General features: G+C 51.9%; 1 protein-coding gene across 1 annotated transcript in view; it reads right to left on the bottom strand.

Moving 5' to 3' along the window:
- Window positions 1-330: 330 nt before the first annotated feature.
- PTPRS (protein tyrosine phosphatase receptor type S) overlaps window positions 331-20,575 on the bottom strand; it is a 69,811-nt gene continuing 49,566 nt past the window's right edge. Inside the window, 13 exon segments of the mRNA XM_036399395.1 lie at window positions 331-2,586; window positions 3,170-3,305; window positions 4,002-4,156; window positions 5,339-5,464; window positions 5,554-5,680; window positions 6,825-7,003; window positions 7,376-7,661; window positions 9,498-9,652; window positions 10,834-10,953; window positions 11,500-11,675; window positions 14,298-14,421; window positions 16,416-16,513; window positions 19,886-19,933. Coding sequence (XP_036255288.1) covers window positions 2,518-2,586; window positions 3,170-3,305; window positions 4,002-4,156; window positions 5,339-5,464; window positions 5,554-5,680; window positions 6,825-7,003; window positions 7,376-7,661; window positions 9,498-9,652; window positions 10,834-10,953; window positions 11,500-11,675; window positions 14,298-14,421; window positions 16,416-16,513; window positions 19,886-19,933 — 1,799 coding nt within the window. The 3' untranslated portion in view covers window positions 331-2,517.

Genomic DNA, 20,575 nt, shown 5'->3' with positions numbered 1-20,575 from the left:
TTCCCTGGGCTCTCAGCTCACCTGATGCTGATCATGACTCTCTTATTTAATTTTTAATTAATTTTTTGTTCATCTCTTTAAGCTGGAGTCAAGCTGCTGCTGCTGGTGTCAGTGTAGGGAAGGAGAGGGCGAGCTGTGGAAGGGAGGGAAGGATCCCAGATCCCAGATCAACTCTCCCATCAGTGCCACCCCTGCCATGGCAGGGAAACCTTCCCAAATCTCCCCAGATGAGCAATTTCCTTCTTTGCAGCCACGTTTGGCTTTTACAGGCGCCTGTTTTCAGCAGGACGGGTTTGGGAGGCTCTCCCACACACACAGGGCTGCAGCACGTTCAGACAATCTTCCTTTAATACAAAGTCAATATATCTACATACACCGTGGTATGAAAACCACTTACTGTTTCAGTTTGAAATAACAGTGTGAAAGCAACAGCACTTTGCTCTCATACAAAGAAAAAAACCTCCCCCCTCCCCCCAACTTGTCCAGTAAGATTTTGCTGCAACATACTTAGAAATTTTGGGCAACTTTCACACAAATAAGTAAAATCTCGAAGAAGCCTTTCAGTCGGTTCTGGTTTTGTTTTGTTTTTTTTTTTTTTCTTTTTCATTTTTTCAGTTAAAGACAGGAAATGGGTTGTGTGGGGGGCTCTGGGCAGCACTTGATGGCCATGATTACCCCTTCTAGAAAAATAAAAAAAAAAAAAAAGGAGAGGGCAGAGGTGAGCAGAGTTTGGGGCAGGGTGGCTTTTCTCAGATATTCTGAGCTCTGTGTGCAGCTGCAGGAAAACTCCTGGAGCCACAGCCAGCACAGAGACAGGCCAGGCTGGGTCTGCAACACACCTGGGATGGTGAAACACCTGATGGGTGTCAAAGCTCCAAAATCACACCTCTGTCTCCAGTCAGCAAGAGCCACTGGTGGTGTTGAATGTCCCAGTTCAGCCCTGGCCCTGCACGGCCACGGCCGGAGGGGAATTGGCACCGCCACCAGCCCTGCACCTGCTGCTCCCCCCCTTCCAGGGACCTGGGATATGTCTGAGATTGAAAACAAGAGAACCCAGAAAAAAAAAAAATAAAATTACTAATAATAAAAAAAAAAAAAAAATATCCAGAAAGGACATTTTGTTCTTACATGAGCAAGTTAAACCTTTTAAATGGTAGAAAAGCAATATGTAGAAGTAGCAATTTGCACTGCATTTTTATATATCACAGCCATTACACGTAACATTTCTACAGTGAAAAAATAGACTGTCTTTGAACATAATATGAACAAATAAGCAAATTTTTTCTTTTAAATTCATTGACTGATATTCTTTGTCTTTAAAAAAAAAAAAAAGGAAAAAATACACTATTTAAAAAAAAGGTAATGTCACTTGTTACAGTTACATCGATACTTTAAAGAAAGCCACTCACAGTATTTGCCATTGGATGCACCTTCCTGGATCTTTCCCAGTTCTTTTACAGCTGGGGCATGTTGGGGACAGTGGGAGATGTGCAAGGAGTGCCTGGTGCTGGGCCAGTCCTGAGAGGAGCTCCCGAGAGCTGCTGAGTTCAGAGGCGCTGAGGGGCTGGCACCAAGTACCAGCTGGATTTGGGAAATCAATTGCTGCAGGTGTTTCTGGGGCTCCTGGCAGGGAGATGCTGCTGGCAGGAGCAGGGGGACACAGCTGCTCGGGGCAGCAGTGGGCTGTGGGTGTGCAAAGAGCCTGGGGAAGGGGCTGCCTGCTTCCCACCCTGCTCCAAGGAGAGCCTGATGTGCTGGGAGGGGGCCCAGACCCAGCAGCCAGAGACCCCAGCCCAAGCAAGGGAGGGGTTACCCCCCACAGCCAGCTCTGGGGGTTGTGACTCGCTCTTTTATCCTTTTAAATACCCTAAAAAATAAATTTTGGAATTAGAAGAAATGAGGAATGTTCCAAGTATTCAAAATGTGAGCTATAAAACCTCTGGCGTGGCAGGGGCATCCCGTGGATGTTTGCAAGGTGCCTGCAAGCCCAGAATCATCCCAATGCTGATACTGAGGTTATTAAGACTCCAGCTAGAAGAACTCCTGACCCTAAGTCTGCCTAAGTGTTGAGATTTAGCTCCTCTTCTTTCACAGAACACCTTCAATTCTGCAAGTGACTTCCTTTAAAGACTGCCAACTACATTAGTAAATAAACTGAACTCTAATGATGTAACCAAAGTCGGTTTTTCCTTCCCTTCTCCAGCAGAAACGGTTCCCAAGGTGTGTTGTAGCTTTTGGATCGGTTTCCCCATGTCCATCCATCCTCCCCAGGGAACACCTCCTGAGGTTCCAGAGCAGGTGTGAGCAGCCCTCCTGGGCTGCCCCTGCGAGGGCCAGGTCACAAGGTGGAGATGCCCAAGGGGTGTTCCTTCCAATCCTCCCCCCTGCTCCCGATGCACTGTCCAGATGAAAAGGTTCTTCTTCTGAGTCAGTTTTGTAAGTTCAAGCGCTCCTCCTGGGTCAGAAGAGGCCTTCCAGGACTGAAGTGGTTGGTAGAGTCTGCACAACGATGGCTTTTTATGTTGCATAGTGATCAAAACTTCCCAGATACTCCAGAGCTGCCTGGTAACAGAACTGGTATTCATCCTGCCAACAGCAAAGAGAAGCAGCCTCAGAGGTTGGGAATGGCTCCTCAGGATCCCTGTCCTGCTTTCCACACAGCACAAAGCTGAGCAGGAACCTCTGTGATTCTCAAAGGGCTGAAAACTCCTGGGGGAGGGAAGTTCCAGCTCTCCCTTTATGCCTGTGCCTCTCAGATATTGAACATCCCCCTCTCCTGTCAGCTCCACAGCCAGATTCTTGTGCTTGGCTAAGAATAGAGCCTCCAGACTGGCATGGAATCTTTAAGGGACTTTCTAACAATAGGAATCTATATTTATATTAAAATTCATTTTGTACTTCTTAGGTGAAGTCAGCAGTACAGCCTGGGCTTGCTGAGTGACCTCAGGTGAGGGTTTGGTAATGGTCAGAAAGGCCAGGCTGGACAGGGCTTGGAGCAGCCAGTGAAGGGAGTGAAAAGAGAGGGGCTGGAGGTTCCTCCCAACCCAACCCAACCCAACCCAACCCAACCCAACCCAACCCAACCCAACCCAACCCAACCCAATCCAACCCAACCCAACCCAACCCAACCCATTTCATGATCCCTGGGACAGGTGGGACCCCCCCTCACCTCTGTTTGCACCATTGCAGGTCGTTGTGTTCGCAGCATCTTCACTGTCTGGAAAATATCTACAACCCCCTCGTAGCGCATCCGCTCCAGGACGATGCTCAGGGTGATGAACACTCCGGTCCTGCCCACGCCAGCACTGCAGGAAAGGGAGGAAATCATCAGAGAACTGTGTGCTGCAATGTCCAAATGTTCCTGTCAATGCTGCTTGGGGTGGGGCTGCGCCCTGTGAATGTGTTGGAAGTGGAGAGCCTGGCTCAGTCCTCCAGGGGAGATACCCACAAATAACCCAAGTGCCACAGTGTGACCCAAAAAATGTTTGAGGAAGGGAAATTTAAGAAGTTAAGAGCTTTGGGTAGTGGTAAACAGTGTTCAGTGGGAAAATGAATCATAATATGTAATATTGGGCTTTTGAAAATGAGTAATTCTAATAAGAATGGATCATCCTGTCCTGCCTGTGGGTAAGGAGGTACAATTCTTGCTAGCAGCAAACAGCCCAGCAGTGCTGGATGTGTAAATTGGGCTGAGACTGGTAAAAAATACTTCTAATTCTGCAGGTCAAATGTTGTAGATATTCTATAGATATGCTATATGTCACACTGTGGCTCCCATCTCCTTCAGAGACATTTCATCTCTCTAAATATAAAGAGTCAAAAGCCTTGAGAGCAGTGCCAGGGCTGAAGGGAGATGAGTTTGGCTGGCAGAGGCAAATGTTTGGCACCAACACCCGCAAGAAATCTCCCTGCAAGGATGGGGTGGAAATGGAGGATGTCTGGATTTCAATTCCTTCTGCTCTCCCACATCCCATCTGGGTGAGGTGCGTGCAGGTGCCTACCTGCAGTGGACAGAGATGGGGCCATCCTGGCCAAACTGCTCCTTGGTCTTGTGCACCTGCCCAATGAAGTCGATGAAACCTTCTCCTGATTTTGGCACACCTTGTTCTGGCCAGTCAGTGAACTGGAACTGACGGACAGTTCGTGACTGACCATCCTGGGGGACAAAACAGGAATAGTTCAACACCTGTGTTTGTGACAACACACACAAAAGGCAAAAAAAAACCCCCCTATTTTTGCTGCTAGTTTGTTAAAGGGCAGAAAAGTTGCGGCAGCTCAGTGTTGTAGTCAAGTGCACACGTATTTATTATCCAGCCCCATCATGATGAAGCTGCTTGTGTTGCAGCTGACATTCCTGGAGTCAGGCTGTCAGCACAGATCCATATCCTGGCAGGTGCTGAAAGCTCTGACCACTGCAGACAGCACAGATGGAGTCTTCAGCAAAGGAACGTTCAAGGTGAGGTGTTGGCCCCTCTAATCAATCTTCACAAAGAATTGCCACAGTGTCAGAATTACAGCTGACAGGAAGATAAATCTTGTTCTATGAGGACTGATGAGGCATCCTCCTCCTCAACCTTGCAAATTGAATTATCAGGTTCTGGAATACTTCGGCAACCTCAAAGGCTGTGCTGTGAGAGGGAGGGTTATGTTTGCTACAGAAATTTGAGAAGGTATTGAAATGTTCCTTCAGATGAGAAACCTGACATTGAATCGAAGATTATTGGAGTGAATTTGTCCCTTTGAACATGACTGACAGTGGCTCCTCTCCAAGCCATAGAAGTGCTCATTTTCTGAAGGGTGCAGAAAAACCTTTGCAAGATTTTTATCAGCTTTTGTGGGCAAATGCTTTCTGCTTTCACCTCAAATAAGCTGCAGCTAAACCCCAAAGCCAGGCACCTCTCTAACAAAGCAACTCACGGCAGTGAGAGAGGTTTGAAACTACTTTCAATTTGTAAGAACAAATATTCCAGTCCAATCTGTGTGTGTGTGTTCTGTTCCTCATCACAACTGAGCTCTTGGGCACATGGACTCCAAACCTCCCTGGGCAGCCCTTTCCACTACCTGACCACACTTTCCATGAAGAAATTCCTGCCGATGTCCAACCTGAACCTCCCCTGGCACAGCCTGAGGCTGTTTCATCTTGTCCTGTGAGCAGAGCACCTTAATCTGTGCAGGGGCTGGACTCGATGATCCTTGTGGGTCCCTTCCTACCAGGACATTCCATGAGCTCTCCTCCACTGATAACCCCAGAGAAAGTGTGGCCACCTCAGCCAAGCCCACCAAACCCTTCTGCCAGCCCCTTTCCACGCAGTTTGAACGGCCCCACGCCAGCACCTACCCTGGCATCTGTGACCTTGAACTCCCTCAGGATGTACTGGGGCATGTTGTACTCAGCCATGGGGTCCACCACGAAGTACTGGTACCGTGCTGAGCGCTCTGCAGGCCAGTACTGATGGCACTTCTCCTGCCAGGGCAAACAGGTCCTGTTAGCCCCTGTCCCTTGCTGCAGGATCCCCTGCCCTGCCCTGCAGGATCCCTCCCAGCCCCACTTACCCGCCCCATCTCACGCAGCTTGGTCAGCATCACCACGATGGTGGAGTTGTTTTCCCAGAGCATCCTCCAGAAGTCCTCGGTGGTCTCTGCCAGCGGCCCCTGCGTGGCTATGTAGGCTCTCTGCTGCCTGGGGAGCCCAAAGCAAGGAGGGGTCAGGGGGGGTGAGCACTGCATGGGCAGCAGCTTTGGGGAATGCAGGGAAAGGCTGGAGAGTGGGAGAGCACATGGAAGTGCTGGGGAAGGACTAGAACTGCACGGGGTCTAAAGGGGTTGGGTGTCTTTGGTGCCAGTGGTCAAAAAAAAAAAAAAAAAGAGCCAATGGTGAAGTTCTCCTTAAATATCACTTCCAAGGGGTAAATCCAGCCTCCAGGCTGGATTAATCCCAGTGCCACAGTCATGGCCAGCACTGCTGGTCCTGGACAGGAGGAAAAACTGCACATGCAGTTGCTTTGTTCCCTCCAAACCCACCCATGCAGGGCTGCAGCTCCCAGGGCTGGAGTTTCCTGCGGGGATTGCAATGCCCCCAAATCACAGAGGTAACAAAAAGCCCAATCCATACTTAGAAACCTCCCAACAGCCAAATCCACCCTGGGCTGACCCTCTGTGCTCAGGACCTGCAGCTGAGGAGGGGCTGCGCTGCTTTAGAGGATCATTTAATAATCATTTAATAATTTAATAATTTAGCCATCACAGAGGCAATTTAAGACCACCACAAGGGAAAATCTCCTCAGCAGGCTGGATTTGGGTGTGGGGTGGGATTTAGCCCTGGCTCCTGTGATGGGGCAGGTGATGGGGCAGGTGATGGGGCAGGTGATGGGCAGCAGAGGTGATGGCCAGCAGGGGCTGCCCGTGCAGGTGATGGGGCAGGTGATGGGCAGTACAGGTGATGGTGCAGGTGATGGCCAGCAGAGGTGATGGCCGTGCAGGTGATGGGGCAGGTGATGGCCAGCAGGGGCTGCTCGTGTATGTGATGGGCAGCACAGGTGATGGGACAGGTGATGGGCAGTACAGGGCATGGGGCAGGTGATGGGCAGCAGAGGCAATGTTAGGATGGTGCAGGTGATGGGGCAGGTGATGGGCAGCACAGATGATGGCCGTGCAGGTGATGGGGCAGGTGATGGGCAGCACAGGTGATGGCCGTGCAGGTGATGGGGCAGGTGATGGGCAGCACAGGTGATGGCCATGCAGGTGATGGGGCAGGTGATGGCCAGCAGGGGCTGCCCGTGCAGAGGCAGCCGGGGCTCAGGGCTCGGGGCGGGGCGGGGCCGTACCTGTAGCCGTCGATGAAGCTGGCGTTGATGTAGTCGGAGCCCTCGACGCCGCGGATGGGCTGCAGGCACACCCGCGTGGTCTCGTAGGGCATGATGTTCACCAGGCGGTTCTTGAACTTGTTGCAGGGCAGGTTGGCGCTGATGAAGCGCGAGGTGTGGGCCTTGGAGTTGGCCAGGCGCTGCAGGCAGGGGACACTGAGCTGGAGGCTGCTCCTGACCCCCTGCCAGCCCCTTAACCTGTCCTACCCCTCTGGGTGCCCTCCTGGGGTTTGTTTTTGGGGCTGGGGCACAGAGACCAAGGCCTTTCCCTTAGCAAAACTTTCAGAAAACAGCACTACTACTAAAAAAGTTAAAAACCTCTCCAATTTAAGAGGGAGCAAATCCATTCTGGATCTGGAGTGAGCAGGGAAGCAGCCTGCGGTGCCAGGCAGGCTTTTCCAGGGAGCTGCATACCCAGCAATGTAAGTACCTCCCACATGGAAGCAGCAAGGTGCCACCAGCCTGATGAAGGCTCCCTGTGACCACCAAGCCCTGGGCAGGCCCAGCCTCACCTTGAACTCCAGCTCCATGCCCGTGACGTGCTCCCTGGCCTCGATCTGTGCCAGTTTCTGGATGTAGCTGTAGAGGTTCCGAGCCGGGACCTCGGTGTTGCCGCAGGCCACGGCCTCCAGCAAGGCATCGTGGATGAAGCTGTACTGGTCCTCTGTCTGCACCATGTAGTTGCGCTGGGACCTCATGAGGGTGACGTGCCCGTAGATGTCCACGGTCTTCTCGTGCTTGATCCTCTCCAGCATGGCGTCGATCACGATGAAGCAGCCGGTGCGTCCCACGCCCGCGCTGGGGACAGGGCACAGGATTGGCCTTCACTGGGCAGTGCCTGCCGCCCCTGCACGCTGCTCTGTGTCCCCTGCACGCTGCTCTGTGTCCCCTGCACGCTGCTCTGTCCCCTCTCTACACTGTCCTGTCCCCCCTGCACACCTCTCCATCCCCTCTCCACACTGCTCTGTCCTGTCCCCTCTCCACACTGCTCCATTCCCCCTCCACACCTCTCTGTCCCCTCTCCACACTGCTCCATTCCCCCTCCACACCTCTCTGTCCCCTCTCCACACTGCTCTGTCCCCCCTCCACACCTCTCTGTCCTGTCCCCCCTCCACTGTGACACCCCGGGCCAGGCACAGCTGTAGCAGCCCCCCCTGAGGCTCCAGCAAGGGGCTGGCAGGATCTAAAAACCCCTGTTTAATCTCTCAGATCTCTGCAGCTGAAAAAGCACTGATGTTGTAAAGAGTAACATGCGTCACCTCTCTCCCTCAATGTTTTTGTGCATCAGGTAACATCAGACCTGTGTGTAATGGCATTTGTGCCTCAGCAGGGCTCTGTGCTCTCTTGTGCCACTGCTAATAAAGGGTTTCCTTTTACCATTCCAGTGCTGTCCCTTTTTTCCTCGAGCCCCCTTGATCTCTGTTAATTAGACTGCCTAACACCTGAACCAAGCAGGTGACTGGAGCTTTGGCAAGAATTTAGCAGCTGATCTGGGAGCTGGTTGTGAGCTGACAGCTCTTTATTCATTTTCTGAGGTGCACAATAATTGCCATCTGCAAGGGTAGTGATAAGTTGCCCACTCACAAAGACTGTTTAAATGGCATCCTCCAGCAGAGGCAGGATTAGCTTCCCCAGCAGCCTGCACAATTCAGATCTTCCCCCAGTGCCCAGGAACCCGCAGGCTCCTCCACACCCTCCTGAGGAACACAGGGATTTATCTGCATTGAGGCCTCAAGGATTCCTCACTGGGTTGTAAATTGAATTAGGGAATGTTACCTGCCTTCAGCCTGGCATTATCAGGAAGGCTGCAGCACTCAGAAACCCTCTGTCAATCACTGCCAGCCCTGCCTTGGGCAGCTGAGGCAGCTCTGCCTCCCAAACACCTCCAACACCCTCTGAGGTCACACCTGATCCTCTCCTCCTTTCTCACTGTGACCACAGACAGTCCCACCACACAGAACCAGACGCTGGGACAGCACCAGGCATTTCCTTTTGCTTAACAAGACCATCAAATACCAGAATGGTTTGGTTGCAAAGGGACCCTAAAGCTCATCCAGTCCCACCCCCTGCCGTGGCCAGGGACACTTTCCACTAGAGCAGGTTACCCCAAGCCCTGTCCAGCCTGGCCTGGAGCACTTGATCCAAGTGATTTGGCCCAAATAGTAATCCGGTGGTCTTAGGAGCCACTCATCTTGGTGCAAGTCCAAGTGAAAGTAATGGACCTCTCACTAGTCCTGAACACATTCATAATCTTAACCCTAGTAACCTTCTCCACCCCCATCCTATTTCCACTTCTATCCAACAACCACAAAAAACACTCCTAGCACAATCACAAACACAGTCAAAACTTCCTTCTTCATCAGCCTCATCCCAATAACAATCTACATCCACTCCGGAACAGAAAGCCTCATCTCCTTCTGGGAGTGAAAGTTCATTATGAAACTTCAAAATCCCCATCATCCTGTTCCTCATCATCTCAGGAAACGCTGAGCTCAATGGAATCCCCAGGTTCCCTTCTCAGCTGCTGCCTGGGGATGCACCTGTGGCCCAGAGCTGTCCCTGTCCCCAGGTAAAGCCACCCCCTCCCTCGCGCCTCCCTCGCAGTGGCCCCGTGCCAGGGGAGGGCAGCAGTACCTGCAGTGCACCACGATGGGCCCGGCGTCCGGGGGGTTGCAGGTTTTGACCCGTCTGAGGAAGGCCAGGAAGGGCGTGGGGTACTCGGGCACGCCGTGGTCGGGCCAGGCCGTGAACTGGAACTGCCGCACCTCGCGCTTCTCGCTGGAGCCGTTCTGCAGCACAGCACAGCACAGCACAGCACAGGGTCAGGACAGCAGCACAGCATGGCACAGGGTCAGGGACAGCAAAACCAAACTGCCTGGGCTGGGTGTGCACTGAGCACAGCACAGCACAGCACAGGGCTCAGGGACAGCAGCACAGCACAGGGTCAGGGACAGCAGAACCCAAACTGCCTGGGCTGGGTGTGCCCTGGGCACAGCACAGGGTCAGGGACAGCAGAACCCAAACTGCCTGGGCTGGGTGTGCCCTGAGCCACAGCCCTGGCTGTGCTCCCCCACTGCATACAGGGAAGGGTGGGAGGTGCTTCAGAAGGACCCTGCTTATTAATAATGTCTGTAATGCTTGTCGTTATTTTGATTTTATTAAAGTCGAATCACGGGATGGTTGGAGGGGGACGTTAAAGCTCATCCAGTGCCACCCCGTGAATGGCCCATATTATTTGTTGATAATGTACAGATGTAAGCTTGCCTCGTAGAGGGAGGACCCTGGTTACTCATTCTAGCATTAATTCTCCTACTTAAATATAGGTTGTTAATGGGGAAGGAGTTACAAAGTTCTGATATTTTTGTAGTGTAGAGCTTTAACTCACTCTTTGTTGATAGGGCCCACAGTATAATTGGGGGAATCAATATTTATCCACTCATAGAGATTGTATTCTTTTTTAAAGGAGCTCTACCCCCTTGAAATAGCCCTTAAATTGCTTCATTAAGGGCTATTTTTGTGGGTTCCTGGGTTTTCCTTGGACAAGAATTAAGAGTGAACTTAGATTCGTTTCACAGGCAACCAGCTATCACCAGCTCGGTTGGGAATAATGGCACATTCACGGGATGGTGAAGGGGACATTAAAGCTCATCCAGTGCCACCCCTCCCATGCAGAGGGTGTGCCTCCCTCCTTGTTAGGAGGGAAATCCAGAGCTCTTGGGGGTGGGAATGAAGGTTTGGAACTGCCATGAGCTAAAGTGGTGACATCAAAGATTTATTGATCTTTTGGAATGTTGCAGCCTGAGACCCCTTTGTACCTGGAGCCTGCAGGTGTAAATAGCTCAGGTTATGTGACCCCTTCCCCTCCACTGTTCTGAGCTTTTCCCTTAAGAGAAACCCTTGAGTATTCCTGCAGTTCACCAGGAGTGTTCCAGCCCCTCTCCAGGGAGAAGAGGAGCAGGAGGCAGCTCACCTTGTGCAGGGAGAAGGTCCTGACGCAGAAGGTGGCCAGCTCAATGGTGTCCAGCAAGGTCACCTGGATCATTCCGTAGGTGTCTGTGCCTCGGCCTGGCCAGTACTGGTCACACTTTATCTGCAAGGCAGGAGGGATGGCTCAGTGCTGGGCAAACCCTTCACTGGGAGGGGATGCTCATTTCCAAACTGTCCTGGTACAGGGGAAGCTGGTGGCAAAGGCAAGGGAGGTGCAAGGAGTGTCTCTGCACAGCACCAGGACAGGGACAAACCCATCAGAAAAAGCTCCCACTGACTAAGCACAGACTTTGATGCTACATCAATCCCACAGACAACAGACTGGAATGATCCTGAAGATTAGAGGGAATGTACTGGGGCTTGTTAAACAAGAGAAGTGAATGCGAAACTTGCCACATGATTAACTCCAAGACAGACATGCAGTGGGATCCAGCAGCCCCTTCTCCTGGAGTTGCCAAGGAGGCTGCAGCTTTCCAGGGTGAATGGTTTGCTTTTTTAAAAGCAATGAATCACTGAACTTTCAGGGTGCTGGCAGAGCAGGCAGAAATCCCCCCCTGGCTGCACATCAAAGGGATTTGCTGTTCCCCTGACTCTCCCCTCCAATCCCCCTGGATTATGACTAACCAGTCATCCCTCTCATGCATCTTACCCGTGATTTCTCCTCCAGCTTAGTCATCATGACAATGGTGGCTGAGCGCTGCTCCCACACCATCCTCCAGAAGTCCCCAAAGGTCTCTGGCAGGGGCCCCTGGGTGGCAATGTAGGCGTTCTGCTTCCGGTACCCGTCGATGTAGTTGGCATTGATGTAATCACTGCCCACAATTCCTGTGTCAAATCAGCAAAAATCAGGCATCTGCAAGGACTTCACACAGCTGGAAGCACGAGGAGATTTTTGCAGGGCTGCTGTTAGAGAGAAGCTCACTGCAGAAACATCAGAGCCTTGGTGGGTTAGGATGACCCAAGGTCCTGGCAAGGCTTTCTCAGCTCAAGCTCCTGCACTGCAGAGAGACAGTAACTCCTTGCAAAAGGTATTAACGAGACCAAATATCAGGCCTTGAAACTGTGGTGTTTTTACTGAAGCAAAGTCCTGGAGCAGGGCTCCTGCTGCATCAGCGTCCCTAGGACAAACCAGAGTCCTTGTCCCAGCCTGCCCCGAGCCCAGGCAGCAAATGCACCTGGTCAATGACTGTGTGGCCCATAGTCTAATGCCAGGCATTGAGCTACAGCTGGACAGAGTAAAGAATAAAGCCAGGCTTGATTTAGCCAATGAAGGCTTTGAAATTACAGGCTTTGACTTGCTGTAAATTGCCCGCTGTCATTTTTAAGAGTGCTTTTTTTTCCCTACTCGCATGAGTTACAGGCTATTGAGCTCCAGCTGCTCGCCTGGGTCCCTGCTTGAGGGTTTGGGATGAGCAGGAGGCACTGCCAGAGTGAAGAGGTTGACTGGGACATGGCAGGAGAAAGCTGCTCTGAAGTTAAAACGCCCCTGGCAGGCGGCGCTGCCCAGGTTCAGCTCCAGAGCCGGCGCCTGGCACGGAGCACTCGGGGCTGCTTTGGCTGCTCCCGAGCACAGCGAGTGCCTGGCAAGGCTGGCAGGATCTGCAAACCCATGATTAACTCGGTGCAGAGCCCTTCACTCCTGTCTGCAGGGGAGCCAAGGCTGGGGAGCAGCACCCGTGGGGATTGGGCTGCAGCAATGGGGCTGCTGCTGGCCAGGGGTGAGCCCAGAGCAACCTCCCTGTCCTCAAGGGCACTCGGGAACTTCAGCTGCTGGGAAATGGCTTTTGATGAAATTTCTGCAGGGTTCCCTACCCTTGCTGCTTCCCAGTCTGAAATTTCAGGAGGGAGAGAAGGTGGCTGCCACGGCAGGAGCATGTTTAAGGCTGAGCTTCCAGAATTAATCTCCTCTGCAGCCCCCTAGGGTCCACTCTGTCATTTGAAATGGTGGCGTGAGCTCCTGCAAGGTTTCACTGTGTGACAGCCTCAGCTTCAGAGAAGTCACAGAATTAAAGCCACTGCTTCTTCCTGACCAAGCAGGCAGTCTGCATCCTCGACAAATCCAGATTTCAAACAAAGAAAAAGCAACAGAACTATAATTCCTCCAGCTCCTTTCATCTTCCAGCCCTGAACATAAAATAGAGCCCGGTAGGAAGGAGCACAGGAGCCAAGACATGTCAGAACCTCTCACATGCTTGAAAATTCAACCTTGGCCCATCATCCTTGCACTGTTGGTCCCTCACCGAGCCCTGGGCAGAGCTGGAACTGCTGCCTGCATCCAGCCCCAGATCCAAGACCAGCCCGAGTGTCCTTCACTCCCTCGCTTGTGCTCTTCTCCCCTCCCTTGAATGACAAAGCAACTTCGTAAAGCCTCTGCTTTCCTTGGCTCATACAATATTAATCTCGGAATTAAACCAAGGCAGAACACAGTCAGCTTCACAAGGAGAAACATTTAAAGCCCTCTAATAGCAGACCAGAGCAATCCAGATTTGTGCAGGTTTTTGGCAAATCACCGTGCTCCGCTGCTGCCTCAGCTCTCCCCCTTCCCCGTGCCCCTCAGAGCTACCGTGGCACAGGAAGATTATTTTAGCAATTCCCTGGTCTCAAAGGCTTTGGAATTAACCTCTCCATTCACCAGGCAGTTACCAGGACATCCCACATCCTCTCTGCTCTGATGATCAGCTCTTGGCAACGCAAGACTGGCCTCGAAGGCTTTATCCACCCGGCACAGCCACATCCTGAGCCCATGAAACTCCAGCATTATCTTGGCAGCAGCAACCCAAGCAGGTGCCCTGTTCAACTCCACCTCAAGCCCCTCTTATCCTGGCGTGCACTGGAGCAGCTCTGTCAAGAGCCACGAGTTGTGAAATTTAATGTAAATTTTCTGACTGCACCATTGCTCACATAAGCAGCTCAGGAAACAATTTATGACCTGCCAGGCCTGCTCTAACCCCTTCTTATCCCCAGCCTTTTAGGGGCCAGGGCTGCAGCAGGGGCCTCATATCAAGTGATCTTTGTGCCTGTACAACTCAGTGGCCACAGCTCTGCTGCTCCTGCTGCCTCTCACATTTGTACAACCAGCCCTGGGCTTGCTTCCACTCCTCCCTGAGCAGCCCCACTCTATGCTCCCACCACCCTGCTCTGCTCCCTCTAAAGCACTATGTGGTCTGAATGCTTCCTGTTAGTCAGAGATGCATCAAACAGGCATCTCCAAGCAAAGGGAAGGCAGTTTCTTGATAAACCAGCCCTTGATATGAGGGATTGCAGCTCCAGGGGAGTATGTCAGTCACCAGAATTTAACAAATGCCTGGTTTACAGAGGTATCTCCTGCTTGCCAAACTCCCAGGGAGACGTAAAGAGAAGAATATAAATAGAGATGAGAGAAGAGCGTGTGTTCCCTGCAGGAATCCAGCCCAGCCCTGCCTGGAGCAGGGGGTGCTCCCTCCCTACCTTCGATGGGCAGCAGGATGACCCGGGAGTGGTCGTAGGCGATCACGTTGGCGTAGCGGTTCTTGGGCTTGTTCACCTCCAGGTTGGAGTGCTCCCAGGTGAACTGCTGGCCAGGGTCGATGGACTGGAGGGATTGGGAGAGGAAATGGGAGAGTCAGTGAGGAGAAAAGCAGCAAATGCAGTTCTGAGCTCTTGCTCCACGTGGCTCTGCAGGTCGCACTGAGGAGCACAGCAATCACAATTTGCCAGAACCCAGCTTTGCTGTGGGACAGCCCCAGCCCCTTGGTGCCATCTCCCTTGGCCCCAGGCGGAATATCTGAGGTCATTCCCCCTCTGGACTCAGCACCAAAGGTTTCCAGTGCAAATGGGGAGGAAGCCCCACAGGAACCTGGCAGGGACAAGAGTGCATCCCCCAGCACAAAACAGGGGTAGGGACCCCAGCCCTAGGACACTCAATCAACATGGATTTTTCCTAGAAGGGATGGAGGAATAAACAATGAAACGCACTGGAGAGAAAAATCCCCTCTGCCTGTCCTAGTGATTTATGCCAGGTTTGGTGGTCGGGTTTTTTTCCCTCTCTAAAGTCCAGCTGTCCCAGATATGGAAATTAGGTTAATTACGTTTACCTCTAAATCCTCAGCCAGAGAATTAAATAAAACAAGGGCTTAATTCCTTCATCATTTTGCAGAGCCCTTGGGGTTTGCCTCAATTGGAGGCTTGGCAGGAACGTGCAGAGCTGTGTTTGCTGCTGCTTGCTCTCCCTCTGACTGCCACCCTTTGGGGACGGGGTCCCAGATCCCAGACCCACCCGTCTGAGCCAGCCCCTGCTACCCTCCCTGGCTGTGCCCAACCCCCGGGCACAGCTGCTACAAAACCATCCACGAAACAGAGCTCAGAGCTCGCTCTGGCTGTGGAGAATTCCTAACTAATGGGTATTTATACTATTGTAATGTGTCTGTTTGCTCTCCATCCCTCTAATCATGCCTCGCCTTCACTTCATTAGCGATGTTTGTTCAGCTCTGGCTCTCCCTCTGGAGGAGGCTGGGCTGGCTCAGAGCCAGGGCACTCGGGATGTGGCATTATGCAGATCAGCCTCTGGAATCTGGATGGAGCACAGAACGAGCTGCTGCTGCCCCTGAGACCCAGCGTGGGAGGAGAGACCCAGGCAGAGCAGAATGTGCCTTCTCCAAGGCCTGACCCTGCTCCAGGTGCCCGGGGATCAGGGAGTCAGGGCAGGGAGAAGCATCCCTTGGTTTGGAAAACATCCCCAGGCTCCCTGCCTGCAAACAGACATGGGCAGTCAGACTCATCATTAGGCTAAAAATGCCAGGGCATTTGATGTCTTCAGCAACAAAACCAGGAGCAGAGAGAGGCTTTTTACACGGGCATGGAATGATAGCACAAGGGGCCTTAAACTGACAGAGGTTTTAGGTTGGGTATTAGGAGAAATTCCCGCCTGTGAGGTGGGGAGGCCCTGAGCAGCTGGGGCTGCCCTTGGATCCCTGCAGCGCCCAAGGCCAGGCTGGACAGGGCTTGGGGCACCCTGGGACAGTGGAAGGTCCCTGCTGATGGCAGGGGTGGCCCTGGATGGGCTTTTAGGTGCTTCCAACCCAGACCAGTCTGGGATTGGTCATTACCTTTTCCCTGTCACTACCAGGATAGGGAAAACGTGCGTAAACCCCTCAGAAAAGACAAGCAAGCACAAATCATCCTGTTTTCCCATCTTTAGCTCCATGGCTGCTGATGGCTCATCTCACCCAAGCTCAGCTGTAAAAACTGGGTGTCACAGTCCTTCACTTGGTCTCCTGTGTCCAGCAGCAAGTCATGGGCACCCCAAGGGCAGCTCCATCCCTTCCAGGACTGCATCCCTGCTCTGAGGGAGCTCAGCCTCTGCTGAGCCAACAGGAGCAGCTCATGGACCAACCTCTTTCTTTTTATGAGCTAGAATTGAACCCAGCAAAGCTCTCAGCAAGTACTTAATTTTCAATACATAAATAGCTTTTAAATTTCAGCTAACCAGGTCTTTAAAATGAAGCTGTTCATTTGGATGAAGGCCTGTCTGAATTCCCTAATTCCTGGCTCTGCAAACCCATGCACAGCACTCACTCTTGCTCATACCTCATACTCTTGGGATAATTTCAGGTTATCATTAGCTTTGAGATGCTCTGTGTGTTCAGCCAGCTCGGAAACGGGGATGGGTGGGTGGCTGAGCATACCTAAAAGACAAGACAGCAGGAAAAGGATCTCATTTAATAATGACTAAAATTCACAACCGTTGCGCATTTTATAAGAAAGAAGGAACAAGAAAAGAAAATAAATTACAATGTAAGATCTGCAATGAAAGTAGGGAGGTTAGAAGAGAAGAATTCAGGGCTCGAAATTGTGTCCTTGGAAGTAAAAAAATAAAAATCAAGGAAATTAAAAAAAAAAAAAAACCACAGTAAAATGAGAGTGTTCCCGTGATGGCCCCATTTTCAATGTGGAAATCAGAGCAAAACAAAAAGGAAAATCCGAAGAGCAGATGCGTGTTAGCGATTCCAAAGTGGACTTGGAATGAGCAAACGCTGCCAGAGGAACCCACGCAGCAAATGGCACAGCACCCGCCAGGATCAGGAACCAGCTCCAACAGAAAGGGAGGCAGGGGCAGATCCAGCCAACCATGGAGATGTGGGCAGGAGATGGGAATATGCAGATGGGGGGAAGCAGGGGAGGCTTTTCAGGAACTGGACTTGATGATCTTTAAGGTCTTTTCCGACCTCAGGGATTCTCTGGGTTGTTTTTTGTGCAGTGCCGCCTCTGGAAGTTCTCGGTCTGCTCATGGGCACTGAGCTCTGACCTCCAGCATTCCCAGAGAGCAGCCAGGCCTGGAAGCACCCAGCAGGCTCCTGTTCCCACTCCTGGCTGCTGGGGGATGTTCCTCCCTGCCACTGCTGTGGGCTGGGCTGTACAGCCCCATCCGGGCACCTTCTGGGATGGACGGGCAGCAGATGCTCCTCAGGCATGGGGACTGGGCCCTGATGCTCCTGAGATGGTTCAGCTGCTGCCCCTGCAATGCCCCCAGCACTTTGGTGTGCCAGTGTTGAGGCAGCCAGAGCTGCCAGGGAACTCACTGGGGCCATACTGGGAGGTCCCACTGGGTCGGACTGGTCCAACTGGGGCACATCTCAGCCATGGCTGACTCAGTTCTCAGCCTGGGATTTGCACATCCTGCTCTGAAAGGGGCAGCTGGAGCTCTGGGAAGAGCAGAGACCCTTCCCTGCCCACAGTCCCTCAAAGGCTTTGCTGCAAACCCACAGGAAAGGAAAAGCTCTCCGTGCTTTGCTCATCTGCATCAGATTATGTTTTTCCAAAGGCTTCCCATGCTGTCTGCCAGCCTCCCCAGAGGCCTGGAGAGCAGCATTGTGAGAAGCCCTGGGCAGTGCCCCCGATGAGAAGGACAGGAGTGGAGAAGAGATGGAAGCCAGGGAGAATTTCGAGCCCCGTGGGTGTTGGTGGGTGACAAAGCAGCGGCGTGGCAGCGGCATGGTCAGATACTCTGAAAACTCAGCACAGAGATGGCAAAGCAAGCATGACATCCTCAGTTTTACAGTGACTTGGGAGAGGTGCTGCTTCCCCCAGGCCTGGGCACGGGGTGAGTCTGCCAAATCTGGACAGGTTTCTCCTAAGCTCACCACACATCTATTTTCAGCACGAGGAAATAGGGCTGAAAATAGATGAAGAGGGGAAATATACCAAAAAAAGCTCACAAAAATAACCCTGAACTATCCTGGGGGCTGTGCTGGCTCCATCCCAGCCTGCTGGGATCAGGGCAGGAAACCTCTCTTGGCTCATGGAGGAAAAACTCCCATTTAGTCTCTTGTTGTCCTGTCCCATCACACCTGGAGGAGAGTTATTTCTCCACCTGCATGGAGGGGGGCTGCCATCCACCCCAGCACCAGCTGCAGGCTGGGCTGGTGGGAGGAGCTGCTCCTCTCTCAGTGTGGGATGGGGAGGCCACCCTGGCTGGGATGTTCCACATCAGACCAAACCAGTTTAATACCACCAACACTCGATGGACGTGTATGTTAAAAGGAGAAAATAAACAATCTGAAACCCCAGTTGTAACAAGCAAGAAAACACCCCAGATCCTCCTTGGCTCAGAAGCCATGGAGCAACATGAGCAAGAAGCTCTGAGCCTGTGGGCTGCATGGGAAAGGCCCACTGTGCCAATCTGGAATGAGGACTCACCTTGCCCTTGAAGGAATTCCACAGATTTCCTTCATAAAACTCCAGGAAAAGCCCAGAGTGTGACCCCAGCAGCTCTGCCCTTTGCTGGGATCATCCTGCTCCCCCTCCAGCCCTCCCTGCACAGAGCCTGGCTGGGAGCACATGGCAACTCGCCTTGTTCTGCTGCTGTTAAGGACAGAAACTCCTCATGGGATTGTTTCCCAGGGCTCTTTGGAATAAAAGAACCTCTGAAGCAATAAACACTGCCCTGGTCTAAATGCCAAGTGCACGGGGTTTGCAGTAGGATCCAGGAGTTTGCCATGGGATGAGGCAGGAGTGGCACTGCCTCAGCTCTTCTCTCCTTTAATGCAGGAACTCATCTGGGGCGTGAGAGGCTGAGTTCAGCCAGGAAAATTCCCACATCCCCTCTGTTACAATGAGAGGACAATTGTGACATATTCCATACCAAAGAGACCAATATTTGGGTGTAGCTACCCAGGGAAATTTCCCAGCCCTTGCATCTCCCAGCACAAGCAGCATCTGTGACTCTTCACATTTGTCAGCTGAAACCTCACATCCTTCCCTGCCCAGTATTAAAAAAAAATCCAAGCCCACACCACCCAGCAAGGCTGGGATCTTGGCTCCTAATGGGATGAAATCTTTTCGAGCCAGTCTCATCTAACATTTCAATCACTTGAATCTCTCTAATCTTATCACAAAAGACTTGATTCTCTGCGCACCAGCCAAGACATCACCCTGACATCTGCCAGAGCCCATTATCCTGCAAAGCCACCGTGGCTGGAGGAACTCCTGTGAAATCTGGGGTGGCCTCTGCTCCCTGTGCTCCTGGAACAGCTCAGTGCCAAGGAGCAGGCACCTGCCACAGCTGGGAAATCACTTTTTCCCCCCCCTGAATGAAAAGGTGCCTGCGTGGCTCTTTCAGAGGGGGATCAGCAGCTGCAGCTCCGGTTTCTCTTTCCCTGCATTGCAAACACCAAAGCACAACCCCCCCAGTGACACCAGGGCACAAAAACAGGGGACACTGAGGACACTGAGCCAAGCAGCAGCCACGGAACATCTGCCACAGGGGGAAAGGCAGCCCTGGATCCTCCTGGGACAGCGAGGGCTGGACGAGACCCCAGCTGCTCCCCGCGTCCTCCAAAGGGCTCTAAGGGGAAACTGTAAAACTGGAAGCACAGTTCAGACACACAGATGGCACAGAAAAGGGATGAGATGGGCAAACACCGCAGGAACACGGAGAAAAATCAAAAAATAGTAACAGGAACGGAACAAGAATTGGAAAGGAAAGTGATAGAAGAGGAAAATAATAATGGGAGGGGGGAAAATGAAACCAACAGGAACAAAAACACACAGGAACTAACTTTCCAAGTCAAACTCAGGGTCACTGAGAGGGCTGCTCAGACCAGAATCTGCAGAAAACAGTAAAAAATAAATAAATAAAAGATACACTTTTGTAAAAATTTCATGCTAATTAAAAAAAAAAAACAAAACAAAAACCAACATAAATCTAAAGAGGAAAAGAAAGGTATTTTTGTGCTGATTAGGACAGGATATCTAAGGTGTGCTATGCTGTCCCCTCTCTGAGCTGCACATTCCCATTCCCATGTCCCTCCTCTGTTCCACTGCTGGGGACATGATGGAAATTCTACCTGGGGTCTGGAGAAGAGCCTACAGGCCCCTTCTGAACCACAATATATTGAATTTCAATGCCTTTAACTCAGAGAGCACCTGTGGATTCTTCCCCTGCAAACTGCACCACAACCACCAACACATTCCAAGCTCCTTTTTCCATCCATTCCCATTTTCACCCAACGTTTCCAAAATTCTGTGGGAGGCAGGTGACCAACTCCCCCAAATCCTTTAAAACCTTTTAGTGCTCAACAAATGATAGAGCAGAGTAACACCAGGTAGGTCAACTCTGGCCAGAGAGACTTGGAAAGGAAAGCATCTCCTGAAGGCAGACTGGACACAGGCAGTGTCTTTTGGGATCTGCAGAGCCTTAATGCAGGTCTTGATGTCTCGGGTACCCTTTATAAACCTCCCAGAGCCAG

This window comes from Molothrus ater, chromosome 26 (genome assembly GCF_012460135.2).
Source record: "Molothrus ater isolate BHLD 08-10-18 breed brown headed cowbird chromosome 26, BPBGC_Mater_1.1, whole genome shotgun sequence".
Classification (NCBI taxonomy): Eukaryota; Metazoa; Chordata; class Aves; order Passeriformes; family Icteridae; genus Molothrus; species Molothrus ater.
The sequence above is the reverse complement of the archived record's forward strand: the minus strand, read 5'-3'. Positions and strand labels throughout refer to the sequence as shown.